The sequence below is a fragment of the Mytilus californianus genome, unplaced genomic scaffold (genome assembly GCF_021869535.1).
Source record: "Mytilus californianus isolate M0D057914Y unplaced genomic scaffold, xbMytCali1.0.p SCAF_2, whole genome shotgun sequence".
NCBI classification, from domain to species: Eukaryota; Metazoa; Mollusca; class Bivalvia; order Mytilida; family Mytilidae; genus Mytilus; species Mytilus californianus.
Genome location: NW_026262668.1, coordinates 84,539,095 through 84,558,326, shown reverse-complemented (window position 1 = coordinate 84,558,326; position 19,232 = coordinate 84,539,095). Strand labels below are relative to the sequence as shown.

At 31.6% G+C, this 19,232-nt stretch overlaps 1 protein-coding gene across 1 annotated transcript in view; it reads left to right on the top strand.

The window, feature by feature from the left end:
* The window catches only part of LOC127730316 (uncharacterized), a 55,091-nt gene extending 43,674 nt beyond the window's left edge, over positions 1–11,417 (top strand). The window contains exons 14-22 of the mRNA XM_052238648.1: positions 156–197; positions 890–1,038; positions 1,262–1,463; positions 2,745–2,861; positions 3,697–3,851; positions 5,212–5,328; positions 6,401–6,515; positions 7,041–7,134; positions 10,959–11,417. Coding sequence (XP_052094608.1) covers positions 156–197; positions 890–1,038; positions 1,262–1,463; positions 2,745–2,861; positions 3,697–3,851; positions 5,212–5,328; positions 6,401–6,515; positions 7,041–7,134; positions 10,959–11,097 — 1,130 coding nt within the window. The 3' untranslated portion in view covers positions 11,098–11,417. The remainder of the gene's footprint in view (positions 1–155; positions 198–889; positions 1,039–1,261; positions 1,464–2,744; positions 2,862–3,696; positions 3,852–5,211; positions 5,329–6,400; positions 6,516–7,040; positions 7,135–10,958) is intronic.
* The last annotated feature ends 7,815 nt before the right edge of the window (positions 11,418–19,232 follow it).

The following is a 19,232-nucleotide window of genomic DNA, read 5'->3' as shown; positions in this document are numbered from 1 at the left end:
TTTGTGCGTTTAGTAAATAAATCAAAGGCAAATAAAAAGAAATGATCGAACAAAAACATTGTTCTTATAGTAAAACTCGACAAGATGCTCTGGATAGGGGCCTGGCTAGCTGATAATCGAAATTTGTAGTGTAATTTGACTTGTTATGTTTTTAGATCTTGGACTATCGGGCGGTGGAGTTGGTGGACTAGTAACAGGTAATTTTTGAAATGAGTTTTAGCTATATATTGCAAAAAGTTAAGTTCACCACAAAACAAATGAACCAAACAAATACAATACAGCATTATACATTTAAATCGAATGTTTCTTTCTTTATCTTAAACAAACGTGAATGAATAGATTTGATTTTTAATTCCTTTGTGTTTTAACACTAAATCCATGTAAAGGTACCTATAAATTGTAGACTTTTTTTACAAGAATTATTCAGAATCTATGGTTCCATTTCAAGAAGGCAAATTAATCTTCGGCTTTCCATTTTTGGATCTGACATTTTCTGGAAAAAAATTCAAGAAAAACGCTCTGAAGGCAACAAATTTGAAAAGTTTAATTTAAAAATCTTCAAGAAACAACAAAGAGAAAGAGAACAGATACTAGTACTAAGGGACAATCCGAAATCATAAATCTAATAAAAATGTTCAAACTCTCAAAAATCACAGGTCTTATAAAAACAAATCCAAGCTCCCTCGGGCCAAATTGACCTGGTAATTATATTTAAGTAATTATTATAATATAGCTCAGCAATGAATTATTTTTCTCGGCTTCAATGTTTTTCGTATTACGAAATCTAATTCGAAAGCAATTCGTTTTGAACGGAATACAATAATAGAGAGTTAATTTCATTTTTCACAAGCAATGCTAGATTTTCTATAACACTATTGTCTTTTGTTAGGCTTTCTTATAATCCTGATTGCTGTTATTGCCGTGCTAGTCTTTCTTGGAAGAACAGGTAGATTACAGCCTGCTAAACAACAAGTTACTGCAGGTATACGCACAATTCGAAATACCATAAGAGTACGTGGTACAAGTAGTGGGCTGAATGTAAGTATTCTTATTACTTCAATTGAAGTATATACATACTAAATTATAATTCCATTTGATAGATATAAACCTACTGTGAACTGAAGCAAAACGAGTTATAAGTTAATCGTAAATTGCATCCATATTAAATGAAGAACTTAATCGTCGATTTTGTTATTTAATATGTCATTTCATATTTTTATAGCATTTCAGCTTTAAAAGTATAAATCATTTTATTATGTAGAACCGTGCTTTTATTTCAAAAGAAGATGATGACATATATTTCTACGGTGGTATGGATACCAAAGGAGAGAAATCTTGGGTTTTGTCTAGAAAGGATGTTTCTTTAGAATCAGAGCTTACACAGGGACGATTTGCAATCATATATTTAGCACAATACTATACACATCAAGAAGCTAAAACAGTTGTTGCTAAAACCCTGAAAGGTATTGTAGAATCAACTTATCGCATACTCCAGAATTAAAACTAAATGCTAAAGGTTAAATTATTATTATTTCTCTGCAAATAATTTTTGATCATTACAAATGCTTTAATGTTGCAAATGAATACATGAATTGATGTGTTAGCCTTTATCCTATACTTGTGATACGTTTCCAGATGCATCACTCAACAACATTCTGTTTACCAAATACCTATATATTCTTACATTATGGCCATGAATGGAAATTTCGCCGCATTGTTTTAGCAAACTAATGATATGGGCTTCCTGAAACTTTGTATCAACATATACGTTCAACTTGTTTTCTGGTATCTATCTGTATTAATTTGACCTAATACATATATACATTGGCGATGATAATCGCAATTCATCTGTGCCTAAACATAAATTATATTCATGGTCATAGACTGTAAAAGCAAATCAGCATTATTGCATATTTAGACAAAATGATATCGTTTCAATGTTATTTGAAATAAAGACATGATTTAATAACAGGTAGATGTGGTATGATTGACAATGAGACAGCACTCCAACAAAGTTCAAACAAAGTGGAGGTAAGCAATTACAGACAACCAACGGCCTTCGACAATGAGAAAATCCCATACCGTAAAGTCGGCTTTTCAATGCCCCGACATGAAAAATGTGAAACAATTACACTAGAAACTTTGAAATCAATACTAGATTCCGCTGTCATTTCATGTCATAATGTATGTTATATAAACTAACAAACGGCTCTCATTTAGATCAAAACATAATAACTAATAGTTCTGTAGTGTGAACTTAATTTCTAATATTGGCATAGAAAAAGTATTGATATGCTCCTTTTGTCTCTTTGTTAACTACTTCAGTAAACATGTATAAGGTTTGGCTATCTGTTAGAAATATTAGAAAATTCAAAAAATTATTCAGAAAAGAGGGACGAAAGATACCAGAGGGACAGTCAGGGGGCAGGGAAGTGTTCTGACTTCACGTGGTTATAATCATTAAAATATGATACGCCATAGTTACATCGAATTTTAATGAATGACCAATAATCCGAATAGTGCATCTTATTACATGTATCAAGGCGATTACAAGGCCTAAATCATATATCATCTTCCATTCAAATAAAACAAAGCAGTGTGTCTAGAATGAAATTATTGTAAGCATTGTTTATTACTAATTGCTTGAAATATCAGAACTAGAAAGTCAGTACTTACCTGTGGTTTGCATTGAGTAAAGTTATTTTAAATTTGTTACTAAATGCAATCATATATTATAATTCAAGATGACCAGAATGAGGAAAATGTGGTAAAAATGAGAGCGAAGATAAATTTTTATGCGACAAAAGTGGGACATCACAAAAATATCTTGGATTTCATCGGATCAGTTGAAGATGATGTCCGTGAGTAAATATAATTAAATTATTTTATACAAATAACTGGTATAGCAATCATAAGATTTATAAGTGATAAAGGGCATTGAATTGTAATCTGTCAATCAAAGACTGACAATATTCTGTAAAAGTGAGGCAAAATATGCTAGATAGACATTCAAACTAATACGATGAAAATGAACAGACAACGCCATTGTAAAACAAAATTACCACAAAACGACGAAAAACACTACACAAAACAATATGGAACACTTGAAGCGCTTTTCTTGATTTATTCATCAGGCTTCCTTACTCTCAAATCCAAACATTGAAAGTGAATTATATATTACACAAAAAACATCAGAAGATCTATATGACCAGACGAATTCTAACAACAACAACAAACAAACAAACAAATAACCAAATTAACTGAAGGTGAAGTTGGAAACTAAGTTTCTTAATAATTTCTTAATTCATCATCGGATATTTACGAAAAGGTTTGTTAAAAATCATGTCAGTTCCAAAGCACCAGGAGTGGTATCAACCAAGTAGTGCAGTAAATGAAAATAACACTTGATTATTTCGTGCCTCCGAAAAACTTTTTTGAGTTAACTTTCATCAGAAACTTTTCAAACTAAATCATTCAAAAGCCAAGAATGAATAATTCCGAAAGACTTAATATATAGTAAAACATGCCATTAACGAAGCAAAATACCACCGAATTTATAATACACATTAACAATGAATCAGTTGGTATTTTATTTAATTTGTGCAAGTCATCAGCTGTGCAATTTGACAGCGACTGAGTTTTCGTGAATGCATCACTAAAAGGACAAACAATAAAGTTGTATTATATAATTTGTAGGTGGTCCAATGATGATTCTAGAATATTGTTCGAAAGGAGTGTTGAAAGAATTTCTTGAGTCTGCTAGATTAAATGTTACGGTAGAATTAGAGGAGAGATTGTTCCGAATGGCGTTTGGTATTTGTAACGGAATGGATTATTTGGCCTCTAACAAAGTATGTATAAATTTTATGATTTATTACGAATTTTTCATTGTAAGACAGTACAATCAGATTGAGGCTATCATAAAAAAAATAGAAATGCTAGTGTTTAATTCAGTGTATAATATAAAATCTAACAATATGATATTTAAAAACAAACAAACGAAACTATATGTGTTTCAACAAAAATAATTATGTTAAACTACAGTGGAGGAAAACAACACATTCGGGAATTAAAAGATTTTAGTCTCTGTCAAATAAGTGAAAGTCATGAGTCATGATATATCAGTGGGACAATCAAAACTTATAGGTCAGGTCATCCCATTTAACTGTTTAGTGACGCCATCATGCTTAGGTTGACCGTGTTGTTTTACACTTGTTGCAACAATTAGGTCCTGTTATCTTGATTCCTCTTGTTACCTTACATCAGTTTTAAGCGGTGTGTATTTTGATATTTTATTTCTCAGTGTGTCTGTCGATTTTCGCGAAAGCAGTCTTCTTGTTCCATTTTTGTCCTACAAGACAATGTTTTTATTTCAAACTCAAGAACCCGCAAAATTTGACATACTCAATGCTCGACTCTATCAACCATCGAAAGGACTGAGAAATCAAGTTACCAATGATTCATTTATTTGATGATGTCCAATGTTGAGACAGGAGACTATTAATGAGCCTTTTTTGTACGATGCCATATGATCATCAACGTATTCAGAAGTAAAAAGCGGCTGTCAGTAGTGAATGAACTGTTGATCCCTCCGCAGCATTTTAGTTCTCCCTGGGTTTTAATGGGTTTTATTTTCAGCTGATTATTTTTATGTTCTGTGTAGTATGTTGTGTTCTAAAGATTGCTTTTCGTTTTCAAAGTATAATTTTATGTTGTTGCTTATTGTACGTTTTGGTCGTGATTGCTTCTCGGTATTTTTTTTCTCATTTAAAAATGATTTACTTTGTCGGGGCGTATTAGTATTTTTATTTTTTATCTTTTGCTGGTTCTCTCTTGAGGTACTGTCTCAGTTATGTAAACCCGATAGTCTGTTTTGTCGTTATCTTGATCTATGTTTCAAATGCGTTAACTCATTACAAAAACCTAACATTATCCAGTTATTCAAAAGGTTTTATACTTAATAAACATCAGAGCTCAAGGATGTTCAAATTCAATTTATATATCGTAGATTTAATGAAATTTTCATCATAATTCATATAATATAATTTAAATGAAGCTTTATATGTTATGTTAGTAATACTTACAAAACGTCTGTTCCTTGTTTATTGTTGAAGTTAAAAATGTTTAATGATATAGTTTGATATATTTTGTTCAATCGTCATTATTTCAAAAAGGGTTGTGACTACAATTTTAATCTGAATGTTATTATAGGTAGTACACAGACGACTTGCTGTACGTAATGTGTTACTCAATGATCTGCATGAACCGAAACTTACTGGATTTGGTCCTGATCCAGAAGCAAATCTAGAGGAAGATGCGAAAAACACTGTAAATTTACAATTGATATAACATTTAAATACCTGATATTGTTCACTATATAATTTTCGAAACGGTTCTATCTAAAAAGAAGAATAATTTATTTGATTACACGAAATAAATTAGGATTCAACAGTAACCTTCTTACATAATAATAGTATTAATAAAAACAAATAACAACTAAAGACACAGGTGCGACCAGCACACTATGTCATAGAATGTATGACTGCGACTTAAAGTTTGGTTTGAAAAATGAGAACAGATACGTGGGTTACTCTCCTGTTTCGCCGAAAATAGTTAATAGCTGTACCTAATACAAATCTTAAGTCAATCATCGATTGCTTATTTCACTTAGGTGAATCCTTTCATTTATGCAGCAAACAACAATGCAACCTAATATCAAAGCTTGAACGTAGTCTCAATCATTATATCGCATAGTGAGTAATTACTTTCTATTTAAAAAAAAACCCTTGAAAATGAGATATGACTCCTATTATTACATTGTGGAATCGTCGTCGTATATTAGACTGTATTCATCATAAAAGGTGAATTGCAAAGACTTTTAACGCCACAACGTTTGAAGGTTTTGTCTGCATTTATATATAAAGAACTTAATTGATAATGCGAAAGAAATGTGACCAATTATGTTTTACGTATGTATTTTACATTCAGTGATGTAGTTTAAAAATAAATTGTAATGTTATCAATCATCAAAATAATTTTCAAAATAATACGTCTTTTAAAACATTTCAGATTATATCGAATATTCACTTGTTATTTTTTATTAAATATGGAATATCCTTTTTTTATCTTATTTTTAAAATATTGGATATTTATGACTGTGTAAATTTGAATTATTGCTAGGGCATAATTGTTATAATAATTATTCAAAACCATTATATATTTTGAAAACATTTAGAGATGTTAGTTTTCACTACAGCACAAACAACGCTGAAAAAGGAGTCCCGTATTGGACTTAAAAAAGACACCACGTCTTATCAAAAGCTCCATTGTCACTTGCACAAATAATTTCTTATGTTTGGCTGAGTATATAATGTTATTTTCTATTATCAATTGTTTGCAGGAAAGAGTACCGGTCAAATGGATGGCCCCAGAGTGTATGAAAACCACAGCATACGCAAATGAATTGAGTGATGTTTGGTCCTTTGGCATCGTTATGTGGGAAATATTTTCTCTCGGTACGTATTCAACGGTCTTTGGTAATTTATTTACAGACTGTAAATTAGTGGTTCTAAACCTCTGCTACGACTAACATTAATTCTTCAGCGAAATGTTTTATTTTACCATTTCTGGCATACCAATATGTGATGATATTTGTTAAATGTATTCTGCTTTAGAAGTATTTTTGTCTTGTAATCGATGTCTTGAAATCTCACCCTTAGTTTTGATACTGATACTGTTTACGGTAGACAATAAACTTACAAACACTCCATATTGATTCATATACTAGTACGTAGTTTAACTGACTTTGAAGAAAAATCAAACGTTTTGAGTGACATAAGACAACAAGTTCTGGAAATACCCGCAAATTACAAAATAAATGAGAGGAAAAGTGATGTTTATCGTTTATCTATTTCACAAACGTATTGATATATTTTTATTGGTCTACGGTGTATAACTATTACAGCAAAATCAAGATTGCCCTATCACCGACTTGCAACTCTTTTGAAAAAAAAAAGAATCAATATAGAATATTTTTATAGGTGAGACTCCGTATCCAGGTGTGCAAAGTAGAGATGTTCCGGGTATGGTCAAACGTGGCTATAAAATGAAGAAACCAGAGCATTGCGATGATGTGTATGTATCAGCCTTAAGTTACTTTAAGTTGTAAAACAAATGTTTCATAGTTACGTTAATAAAATAAATGACTAAGTACACGTGAACAAATTTTATCATATCATTTAGATATGGATTTACCCTTTTGAATTTATTTCTTGGAATCTTTGGTACAAATGTTGACATCTTGTTATCTTATCACTTTTTTTCCAGACATTTTGTTTTACATCATTTCAAAAGTGTAACCATTCACATAGAACCTTTATTGACGTTAACATATTACACGCATTTCTAAAATGACGATTGTTTTGCATCATAAATAGTATTAAGTTAAATATGACTGTAGCTTTCACAATAAGTCAGAATGGAACGCTTGTAATATTTCCAAATTTGGCGAATAAAGGATTTAGAACTGAAAGTGTATACAAATCAAACGGAGTGAAACCGTTTGCTACAACAGGCTGAGCTTGCAGCTCATTACTTTACGACAAAAGGAATTATTTCAGCTTCCCAAATGTGACCTTTTCATTTTTAAACCAAAAGTTCCAAATGGTGCAGTTGAAGTCATCACTTCGTAAATTTTACGGACGCCATCATGAGTTGGTTGACCGTTATGGAATATCCGTTTCACAGATGATATCGGGTATGTTCCTTATGTCGTAACTACAATCCCGTTCCCTGTTCACGAATGTGACCTACCGAATTACACTATTTACCGGCTTTATAATAACATGAGCAACACGACGGGTGCCACATGAGGAGCAGGATCTGCTTACCCTTCTGGAGCACCTGAGATCACTCCCAGTTTTTGGTGGGGTTCATGTTGCTGTTGTACCCCTATTTGTGAAATTTTTATCTACTGTGTCTGTTTTGTTCACACATCGTTGTCGATATAATGGAATTTGATGCGACTATCATACAAAGTGAGAGGTTTAGCTAGCTTTAAAATCAGGTTTGATCCACCATTTTCTACATAAGAAAATGCCTGTACCAAGTCAGGAATATGACAGTTGTTATCCATTCGTTTGATGTGTTTGAGCTTTTGAGTTTGCCATTTGATTAGGATTTATATCTAGAAATTGACTATGAGGATCGGATGAAAACAAAACTTTACGACAAAAGATGATTTCAGCTTCCCAATTGTGACCTTTTCATTTTTTTAACCAAGATTTCCAAATGGTGCAGTTGAAATCATCACTTTGTAAATTTTACGGACGCCATCACGAGTTGGTTGACCGTTATGGAATATCCGTTTCACAGATGATATCGGATATGTTCCTTATGTCGTAACTACAATCCCGTTCCCTTTTCACCAATGTGACCTAGCGAATTAGACTATTTACCGGCTTTGTAATAACACAGCAACACGAAGGGTGTCACATGTGGTGCAGGATCTGCTTACCCTTCCGGAGCACCTGAGATCACCCCCAGTTTTTGATTAGTCTTTAGTTTTCTATGTTGTGTCATCTGTACTATTATTTGTCTGTTTGTCTTTTTATTTTTGGCCATGGCGTTGTCAGTTTGTTTCCGATCTATGAGTTTGACTGTCCCTCTGGTATCTTTCGTCCCTCTTTCAGTGTCTATCTTCTTTCGGTCTGGTGTGGTGTTGTTTGTTTTACAATGATTTTTATTGTCCTTTAATATAATTATATACACAGATAAAAAAATATCGAATTTTAGGAGATATAAATTATTGTTTTTTTTAGATATAACATTTTATCAGTGACCTTTCAACCAATTGTTAATTTTCATGACACCCCATGGATGACTTGAGAATAGAAATATGTTCACTTTTGTTTTCTTCCGACAGGCAGTAAAACCTTTGCCAAAGTGGGCGTCTGTTTTCGACATAAGGACATGCCTGTACCAAGTCAGGAATATGACAGCTGTTTTCCATTCCTTTGATGTGTTTGAGCTTTTAATTTTGCCATTTGATAAGAGTCTTTCCCTTTTGAATTTTCCTTGGAGTTTGGTATTTTTGATATTTTACTTTAGCTGTGAGGTATGTACAAGTACGTAGCCACTTTCGGTCAAAATGGGGAGGTTAAATCCGATGCCTTCTGTAGGGAGAGTGTCACGGTCTCTGCAGATAATGAACCTTTGCATCTTTGAGTTGTTCGTAGATTGCCTGTTGCAAAGTAAAATTGCGGAACCTCTCAAATACATCCTCATTTTTAAGTGGCAGTCCAAATTACCTTAACCCATTCCAGAACTGCCTCTCTTACAGGAGCTAGCTATTGGTCTTAATTGTTTATTTGTTCTTGTTCTAAACTTGCATGAAACGATTGTCACTGAACGGTAAGCAATCAACAATCGTTAAATAAATAATTCTAATGAAGAAAATATCAACTGTAAAACTTATTACAACACCGCCTGCATATTGAGTTTATATATCCAATATGATACGGTATTCAAACGCTTGATGTTTCTATCTTGAATTTCCTTGCATGATGGTTCTGCTTTCAAGGAAGCTATTGATCCATTATTCCAATTGGTAATTTTGAAGTTTTCCTATCAAAGACGCTACGAACGCCCTCGCAAACACGATTTGTTTGACTATTATCGAATATCTTAGTCTTAAATGACAACTCATATTTACAATTGTCACAACCACAAATCCGTCCTCTTTTTCTCGAATGTGACGACACCAAATGAGACGTATTGTCGAATTTGTACTCACTGTAAACAACATCAATTGAAATTAGAACAGAAACTTAAAACCGACTGTTAGTATACTTAATTGTACCGTACAGGAGCGAAATATAGTGATTCGTTTGCTATTGGTTCTCATTTAGTCGTACTTATATACTGCCGAAGGTGGTGTCTGTACTTCGAATCTACATTTTGTTTTAACTTTTCATATTTTAATTATTTAAGGAATGACTGTAATAATTTTTCTGTCTATGAATAAATAACATCAAAAAAGTGGTGCACACTGAATAAACAGCGTAGCGGGTTATTTTAAAGTGTGCACCACATTTTTTATGTTATTTCGAATAGACAGAAAAAAATATTACAGTCATTTCTTTTAATTTAATTCTAAACTCCATTTCAAACCGTTGTAAACCATGAAAAAACGTTGATGACGTCACGGTTACGTGACAAAATTAGGTCTATTAGCTGATAAACAAAACAACGTCAGCCAATCAGAATACGCGTTACATCCAAAATTAAATTATTTCTACGTATTATAAAGCTCGGTAATCACTATGTATCACGACGTGAAATTGATAATTCTTTTAACACGTAAGTTTTCTTACAGAGCGTACTATTACCACTTAATATAGAATATGAACATACTATTACATACCATTTTCCATATAAATGTTGATAAAAAATTAGCTCGAAAATCCTTTATTCACTAGTGGTCTGAGGTTAGGTTTATACCACTATATGTAAACTATATTATCATTTATGAAGTACTTAAAATTTGGCTTTTAAACAACACTGAAGAGACATTAATTGTCTAAATGCACATATAGTGCAAAAGATTGGTACTGTTTATGTTATTTTGAAATCAAATTATTATCCATTTTTCTAAGTACAAAAACATATTCAACTATGTATTCGAATGGTAACGCAGGATCCAAAACTACAACTAAAACATTCTTTGAACACATTTGGTAGCACCTATGTTTTAAAAGTAGGATCAATAATTTACGTCTTTTTGAGTATACTCAATATTTACCATCCAGTTGATGCAATGATATGGTTGTTTCGAATTGATACACCTGTGATCCAGAAATAACTTATCAGGCTTCTATCGTTTATAATAAGTGTTGCAGTTGCTGTAAAACCAAGTAGTCTTTAATAATAAAATATATAATTTATTTATTTATAAATAGGTTCTACAAAATCATGCTGAAGTGTTGGCACTATGATCCTCGTAAGCGAGCTGGATTTTCTCAGATCAAGGAGGAATTGAATAACCTATTTACAGAAGCGCCTGGTGATGACTACTACTACAGAACAAATGAATTATGATTTGATGTTGCTTTGCGTTTAATACACTATATAGCTTTAAATCCAAACTTTAAATTAGTAGACAAGATATGACCCTTATTAACAAAAACAAAAATTTTACATATTATTTTCCCATTTTTGTATTGCTTATGCAAGGTGAAAGTCCGTAACTAGTAATCTTACTGAGGATTTACCTTTCCCCATTTTGACCATGGACTGCGATATTATTTCTTTATTCAATAGCTTTTATAATTTTCTTTTTTCAGTGTCCAAAAAACTGAATTTAAATAGTATTGTTTTGCTTGAAGTATAATTGCTTAAATAAAATATTTTCTACTTTAGTGTAGTATTTGTTAGAGAAAAGACCATTTTATGAAATTTGTTTCCGTGTACATCATTGTACTCGTTTTTTTTTTAATTGACTGTTGTTATTTAGATGTTTCCATTGCATGAGTCAAGTCGTGTTGAAATAGGACAAACGATGATCTTCAACTTTGTATATACTCCCATATTAAGCTTTTTGCATAAAAGTTATTTTTTTAAGAATAATCGTTAGAAAGATATGAAATTCAATTATGACTTTCTTTGAATTGTAAAATATTTAAACACCCCTTTGATTGTGTTGAATAGTACCTTTAACTCTTTATACCGTTATACGTTTTTATTTGAGGATTTTTAAAAAAATAAGTAAACTGTATTTTGTTACTAGTTAGCTTCAATTTTTTTTTTATTATATCGCTATGATTCGTTAAGTAGACATAATTGAAAGTTGAAAGGCTAACCTACAACGTCAAAATGTGTCGCAAAAGAACAGATCATCGGATTATATCTTCATGTTATGAATATATCACTTTTACAACATATTTAAATTATGAACAGTTTATTTATAGAAAAATGACGGTATCATTGGTATTTCATGCCAGTACAGAAGCGGTAACTACTGGTTTAGGCAAAATTCTAAGAAACGAAATGTAAAATAGTAGTTTCAACCACCCGAAGACTGTAAAAATTCATGATAAATTTAAGAAATGTGTCAGTCGGTGGACTAAAATACCGTTAACCCAAGTCAAATAAAGTCGATGTAAGCAATTATAGGCAACTGTACGGCCTTCAACAATGAGATGAACCAATACCGTATAGTCGGCTATAAATGGCCCCGATTTTAAACATATGAAACAATTCAATTGAGAAAACTTACGGCCTAATTTATAACAAAACAATTTACGAAAACAATTATAACAGACATGAACCAACATCAACCACTGAACAACAGGCTCATGACTTGGGACAGGCACATAAAGAGGGTGGCGGGGTTACACATGTTTGTGAGCGATCAACCCTCCCCTATCCTGGGACAGTGGTGTAACAGAATAAAATAGGCACACACTATATAAATCCAAAAATGAAAAAGGCTTAATTCATCAAAGACTGGACGTGGCAGGGTATTTATCCAACCCTCATCCCTAACAACAAAAAGACACTAAGAACAGATCTGATAGTATTCGCAGTTACAGAGAGCTAGTACAAAGCCAATAACAACTAAAACATGTTAAAATAAATCATGTATCTAAAACTAAAATGTCAATCAGTACACACCCAACATCCAATGGATTAAGTGTAAAAATGTCAATTACAATCAGAGAAAAACATGACCTTGGGCAATGCAAAAATATAGGTATCGCCAGATTGTAATGCCAGGAAAAAACATTAGTCTATAACAATAGTATTTAGTATGGTATTAATGTATTGATAACAATTTCAATATCTATACCAATAAAAAAAATATTCAAAGATTCAGTGATGAATGTTTAACTTTTTTAGAAATCGTTTATTTTAAGAATTGATAAGTTTACCTGGATCGTATCTAAACTGCCGGGCTCGGTTAACAGCATCACCGTAAAATTTAGGGTGTGCTATTCCGTTTGAAATAAGTTTTCTACAGGTAAAGCCAAACTATCAAACCAAATCTTTGTTTCTATGGAAGAATTTAGTAATGGTTTTAAGCTATTTGTGGTAACGAAATCCCTGACTTTATAATTAACTAGTTATACATATATGACGCTCATTGAAATATAAAAGGTCACTGCAGACACGGGCATAGCGAACGAGTTCGGATATACAAAGGAACATCACCGGAAAGGAACATTAACAATAGGGAGTGAAAAATCACCCCTTTTGTCGTAAACTTTTGTGTTTATCGTTTGGAGCCAGTATAGTCGTCTGATTTGTGATTTTACCATTTTTGACATTTTACCTAAGTGTGAATTCGAATTACGTACGATGCAGCATAGCAAGAGATGCTTACCCTGACGATCTATCCGATCTCGTTCGTTTTTGAGTTCCCGTGATTCTCTTAGTTTCTGTTTGTTAACTTGATTTGTCTCATCCTAATCAATTTACAATTTGACCATCGGTTAACTACTGTACCCTTAATTAATTACAGATTTTAGAAACTTTGAGGGATAATAGAAACAATTTACAAATTCATTTAAAACTACATATTATCTGAGATACTCTCCATGGTGCAAATAGTATAAAAAACTACCCCCAAGTATACAATTATAAACCTAAAAAAGTAGTTGAATATAAAAATAGGGAGATATGGTATCCACCAGAGTCATATTGTCATAGATGTAATCAATCATATATAATTGTGCGACCTTCAACAACGAGGAGAAAAAAACCTATAGTTAATAGGAACAGAACCAATATTTTGTTTTCTATATTAAATCCCGCAAATTAAGTTCAAATAAAGTAACAGTCATTATATGTCAAAATCATACCTTATCCTGACTTATATGGTTATTATTAAAAATAATTTCCCTATAAAATGTCTGAATTATCTAATTCTAATGTACATGTAGAATATGTAATCGTTTAGATCTAAAAGTTCTAAACATTTCTAGAAATGTACTCAAGCCAAATAGGTACTGACGTTGTTTATCATCTTAATAACGTGTTACATGGTTCTTTGTATTTGTCTTTGTATATTGTCAACCTTTACTGTTTAGTCCATTTTAGGTAATATCCTTTCGGCGTGGCTCGGTATTTATACACCACGCCATTGTGTTTTGTACTATGGTCATTTTTTGTATCCTTGTCTTTCATTTTTGCTTATGTGCTTTGTCTATAGAGTGTCTATAGGCCATTTTGTTTTTCTTTGTTGACAAAGCTGTGTGTTTTTATGGTGATTAAGATTGAAATACAATTTGACTGCTGTACCCTTATTTTCAACATTTTTACCGATTATGTTTGTTTGTTTTGCTCACACATTGTTGCCAATATAATGGAATTCTATGCTGCAACGGTCATATAAGTGAGAAGTTTAGCTAACTATAAGACCAGATTGAATCCATAATTTTTTTACATTAGGAAATGTCTGTACCAAGTTATGAATATGAAAGTTGTTTACTATTCGTTTGATGTGTTTGAGCATTTTATTTTGCCATTTGATAAGGGACTTTCCGTTATGAATTTTCCTTGTAGTTCGGTATTTCTGTTATCTTAGTTTTGTTGATATTAGAATATCTAATTGATGTACATTTCTATCAATTTGACAATTTGCGTGTTTTCTTAATTTCTAAATATCATGTTTTTTTTGTATGAAGAAAAAAGAATGGTAGATATTTCAAACAATAAGTTAGATATTTTTTTAACTGATCTCGATCATCCAAAACATAAATGTACTTTTTGCCATTGGACGTAAGTCAACAACAGTCAGTCCATCATACTTTATCTCGTCAAACAACATTTTGATAGACAGATATTCATTTCAGTAAATTTGATACACAAAGGAGATATCATTGTGTTTTGTCTTAACAATAAATGCGAGGTCTTTTCAAATTTAGAGTTCTTTCATCAGCACATGGAACTGTTCATAGTAAATTTGTAGCTAAGCCATTTTACAATTAAGAATTAAAGAAGAACGCATGCCTATTTTGAAATGATATGGTACTCTGAAGTGTGCATGTGTTTTTATACGAAAAAACTAAAGTTTGATTACACTTCAAATATATAGCTAAGACAACGCATAATAAATAATGTTGGATTCGGGATATTAGTACTTTTTCATATTGATCTATTGTTTTTTGTTTGGTATTAAATTAATAGTTAAGATTCATTTTGTTACATCTGGTGATACGTTTATTTGGCAATCGCCAATGGCAGTCAGCAGGGTTTAAGAACATCCGTCGTTCGACCTGCTAGTCAAATGCGTTTTGTTAAAATGTACTTTTTCACTTTTTTGGTCTTTTGGAAAATGTTGTTTGTGCTGTATTTAGACCCCTCTACCAAGAAATTTGTTTTGCATACACAAGTATAAAAATTGCGGTCTTTATCGAACGCAATCATAGGTTTGAACGTTGATTTAAATTTAGACTTGTTTATAATATCCTTTGTATATACAGTAAAAAGTATAATAGTTAATATATCATTAACACTGTAATAATTTGTATCGTTTATCATGTATCCATACAAAAGTGATCCAAGTGATATTATATGATGTCCTATTTTAAGTTTATCGAGTAGTAGTTTTATTTGATCCCAAAATGATTTCAGAAATTTGCATGTTAAAAAATAATGTTCATAATTTTCAATGACATGACATATATTACATAAAGGAGTTTTGGTTATTTTCCAAGAGAAAAGTAATTGTTTGGTTGGTAAAATGTAATGTAGAAATTTCCATCTTAACATTTTTAATCTATTGTCTTGTATATAGTTAAAGATTAAAGTACAGCATTTGTTCTCTTTTGCTTGTGTTGTTTTCTAAATTAAGCATTTTGTCCCATTTTTGAAATCCTATTATTATACCTTACATATATTTCAAACAATTCTATTGGGTAAAACGTTATCACGTGACATGGAATAATTCAGTTAATTTTCATTCAATTGCAAGGAAGAACGAATAACCCTAAAAATTAACACCAGCGTTGAATAACCCTATTATTCACCGGCGAATAACCTTTTTAGTTTGTTAATTTGTAGTCATGAAAATGACGTCACAGACGTAAATAGACAAAATGGCAACGTTCAAGTTACAGGAAACCCATCAGTTGGAAAGCAGGTCACGGTTTGACCCCAAGTCTATCAGCAACAATAGAGTCACGTGACCGTGAAAATTCAGTAAAACTACGGATGAGACAAACCTCACTGTGACTCACTAAAATACCACTGTCATGGTAAAAACTTATTGATCAAAATAATCTTGAATATACCTAGTTTTAACTCGTCAAAACTTACACATCAACTCAATGTCCTTTATTCTTTATTTTATCTTCAAACTTGTAGTTTGTGTGAAAATTGTCAAGGCTCCTGATCGAAAAATCTAAATATTTTCGAGAAAACTAAAAATAATGGGCTGAATTTTAATTTAATAAAGCATCTCATTAAGACAAACACTCGATATGAATATCTAGGCAATACAGTTTTGGATACGCAAACGTCAAGTTATGTTCAACACGAAGCGGTGGTTTTTTTGCCGATTTGTGCAAGTGGTTATCTCCCTTTGATATCACCAGTCAAAAATAAAAACCCACCAAAATGAATAAAAAGGAGTTTATTTTACAAAAATCAAGAAGAAAATAAAAGAAAGTCGATTAACAACTATGTTATTATAATATTAAGAAGAGATACTTCCCTACTTTTCAGAGAAAGATTACAGGTAAAAATTAGAAGAAAAAAAATTGGTAAAAATTAGATCTAGAAACCTAGCTGAATTGATATAAATTAGCTCTGGCTGATGAAATTTACTTTGTAATTTTTATAATGGGATATGGGATCACTCCTAATGGTTTTTTTTTTAAATACTTCTAACAATGTTTAATGCAATAAAACATACTGTATAAAACATGTACAATTCAAATAATCTTTCTGAAAAAAAAAATAAATAGTACAGTAACTGATCATTTATATTTTATATTTTAATAAAGTGGGACCAAGAGTCACAATTTAGTTTCTTCAAAGTAAAAAAGCCTTTTAACTCAAGCCTATGTTTCTTAGTTGAACAGTACAGTACTGCCTAGAAAATATCATAAAGAAAAAGGATAAGTTTACCAAAAATATTGACAGAAATTCTGTAAAAAATAATACTTAAAATTATAAGTAACAAAATTTTGACTTTAAAATCATTATTATTGTAAAATTCAATTATTAGATTAGCTACCACAGCTAGTAGCCCTTGCCAATTTCTCAGGGTATTTTAAAGATTATGAAAGTAAACTTTAAAAAAAAATGGGGCTTTTACTCTTCAGATTTCTGTATCAGCTGGTATACATATTCATAAACAAAGTATTGTACATTTTACCTTAAAATACTTGGATATCTATATCAGAGATGAAAGTTGGTGGGGCAATTCTTGTGCCTTTTACTTAACTATCAATGTAAATTTGACAAGATTAGTTTGCCACTTGAATAAATTCAATTTTGTAAGAACACATCACTATGGATTAAATTTCTTGTTTGACTTTATAAGCTTTTTCTTTCACTTATTACTGTGGCTTATTTAGTAAAGAGATAACCAAAAATGCAAGGTTTTCAACTTTTAACCTAAGTATAATAAACTGACCTTCATTTCCTTTTTCCCATGTTTTTTCCTCCAGAAATTTTCATTACAAGGTATTTTCTATTGCTATTTTTTGTGTTTTTGTCCATCCATAGGCTATCATTAATTTGTCAGATTTGCTTCTAGTATGAATAAAATATTCGTAGAAGTACAATTTCAAACGATGATCTTTGTTTTACCTTTTCAATGTGTAAATTTTCACTATGCACATGCCCCTGACACATATTTTGTTAACGTTATATGACGTATGTTGAAAAAAGAAAACAATGTCACCGTCAATTTGTGGAGGGGATCAAGAAGGGTTTTAGATACTTTGAAATGGAGGTTTCGTATGGAATTGTAAAAAACAGCAACTTTTAATCACAATTACATTCATATCTCTAATAAAGTCAGTATTTAGAGTACTTTGGAAATAGGTACAATGAAAAGAGGATGAACATTCACTGTTTCAAACTAGAAATGCAGCCAAAACCAGCTACAAATTGACATGACTTGTGGTCACTAAAATTGTTGTATTAGAGTAAAAAATGATGGCTTCATAATTGTGTAGAAATTTGAAACAGGCTACCCGGTTTCATTTAAGATTTTTACCGTTCTTTTCCGTATTTGATTACGCAAACGTCAAGTTATTTAAATTCGATGTTTTTGGCGAACAAAAAAGATGGCTGATAATTTTTAGAACGGACAGTATAAAGAAATAGCAAATAAAAGTTATTTTGGGCAATGTTTCAATGTCGTATTGAAACTATATTGCTCACGAAACCTACAAACTTTAAAAATCAATTATGATAAAAGCATGACAAGTTGAAAAAAATTGTTTAAACGTCGATTTTTTAGCCGATTGATTTCGCGGACTTTTTAACGTCACCGACGACTGTAGCGCCACCTAATTAATTCCCCCTGCTAGTGTTGCTGATAGAGCTTGACGACAACGGACGTTTCTAAGGACTTGCTTTCCAACTGCATTGATCGAGAGAAGAGGAAATATGGCTTTTGACGTGCATCTTGTGCCGATGATATCTCTAATAACGGTCCTTTTCAGGGCCATCAATATTTTACAAAAAGAATCTACCTTTATTGTACATACGAGAATCCTAAGACACAAATTACACGTATTTTTGAACGTCAACTTGTCTTGTGTTTGTTACTGACTCAAGTAAGGGTAAGTGCTTTTACAATGATTCAAAATGCCCTTCCACTGTTAGTTCGGTATAATAAAACAATTATGGCCCCTTAGAAGCGATGAATATCCAAAATTGTCAACCATTAAAAGTTATTTCACTTCGGGCTGCGCCCTCAGTGAAATAACCTTCTCCTGTTGACAATTTTGGATATTCACCTTTTCAACGGGCCATAATTGTATATTGGCTTCTCATAGTATCTATTTAGGAGGGAAATGTAAATGTCTTTGGATGAATTTTTCTTAATTGTTACCATTTTTTTTTCTATCTTTAAATTTAAATTCGGAGTCAGTATCAACTTTTGTTTTAATCGATTTTTCTTTAGTTAGCTCTTGTAACAACGGTTTTGGTATTGCGTTTATCAATTTAGAATATTCCGAAAACCAATTAGCATGGCACGATAGTTTATCTAA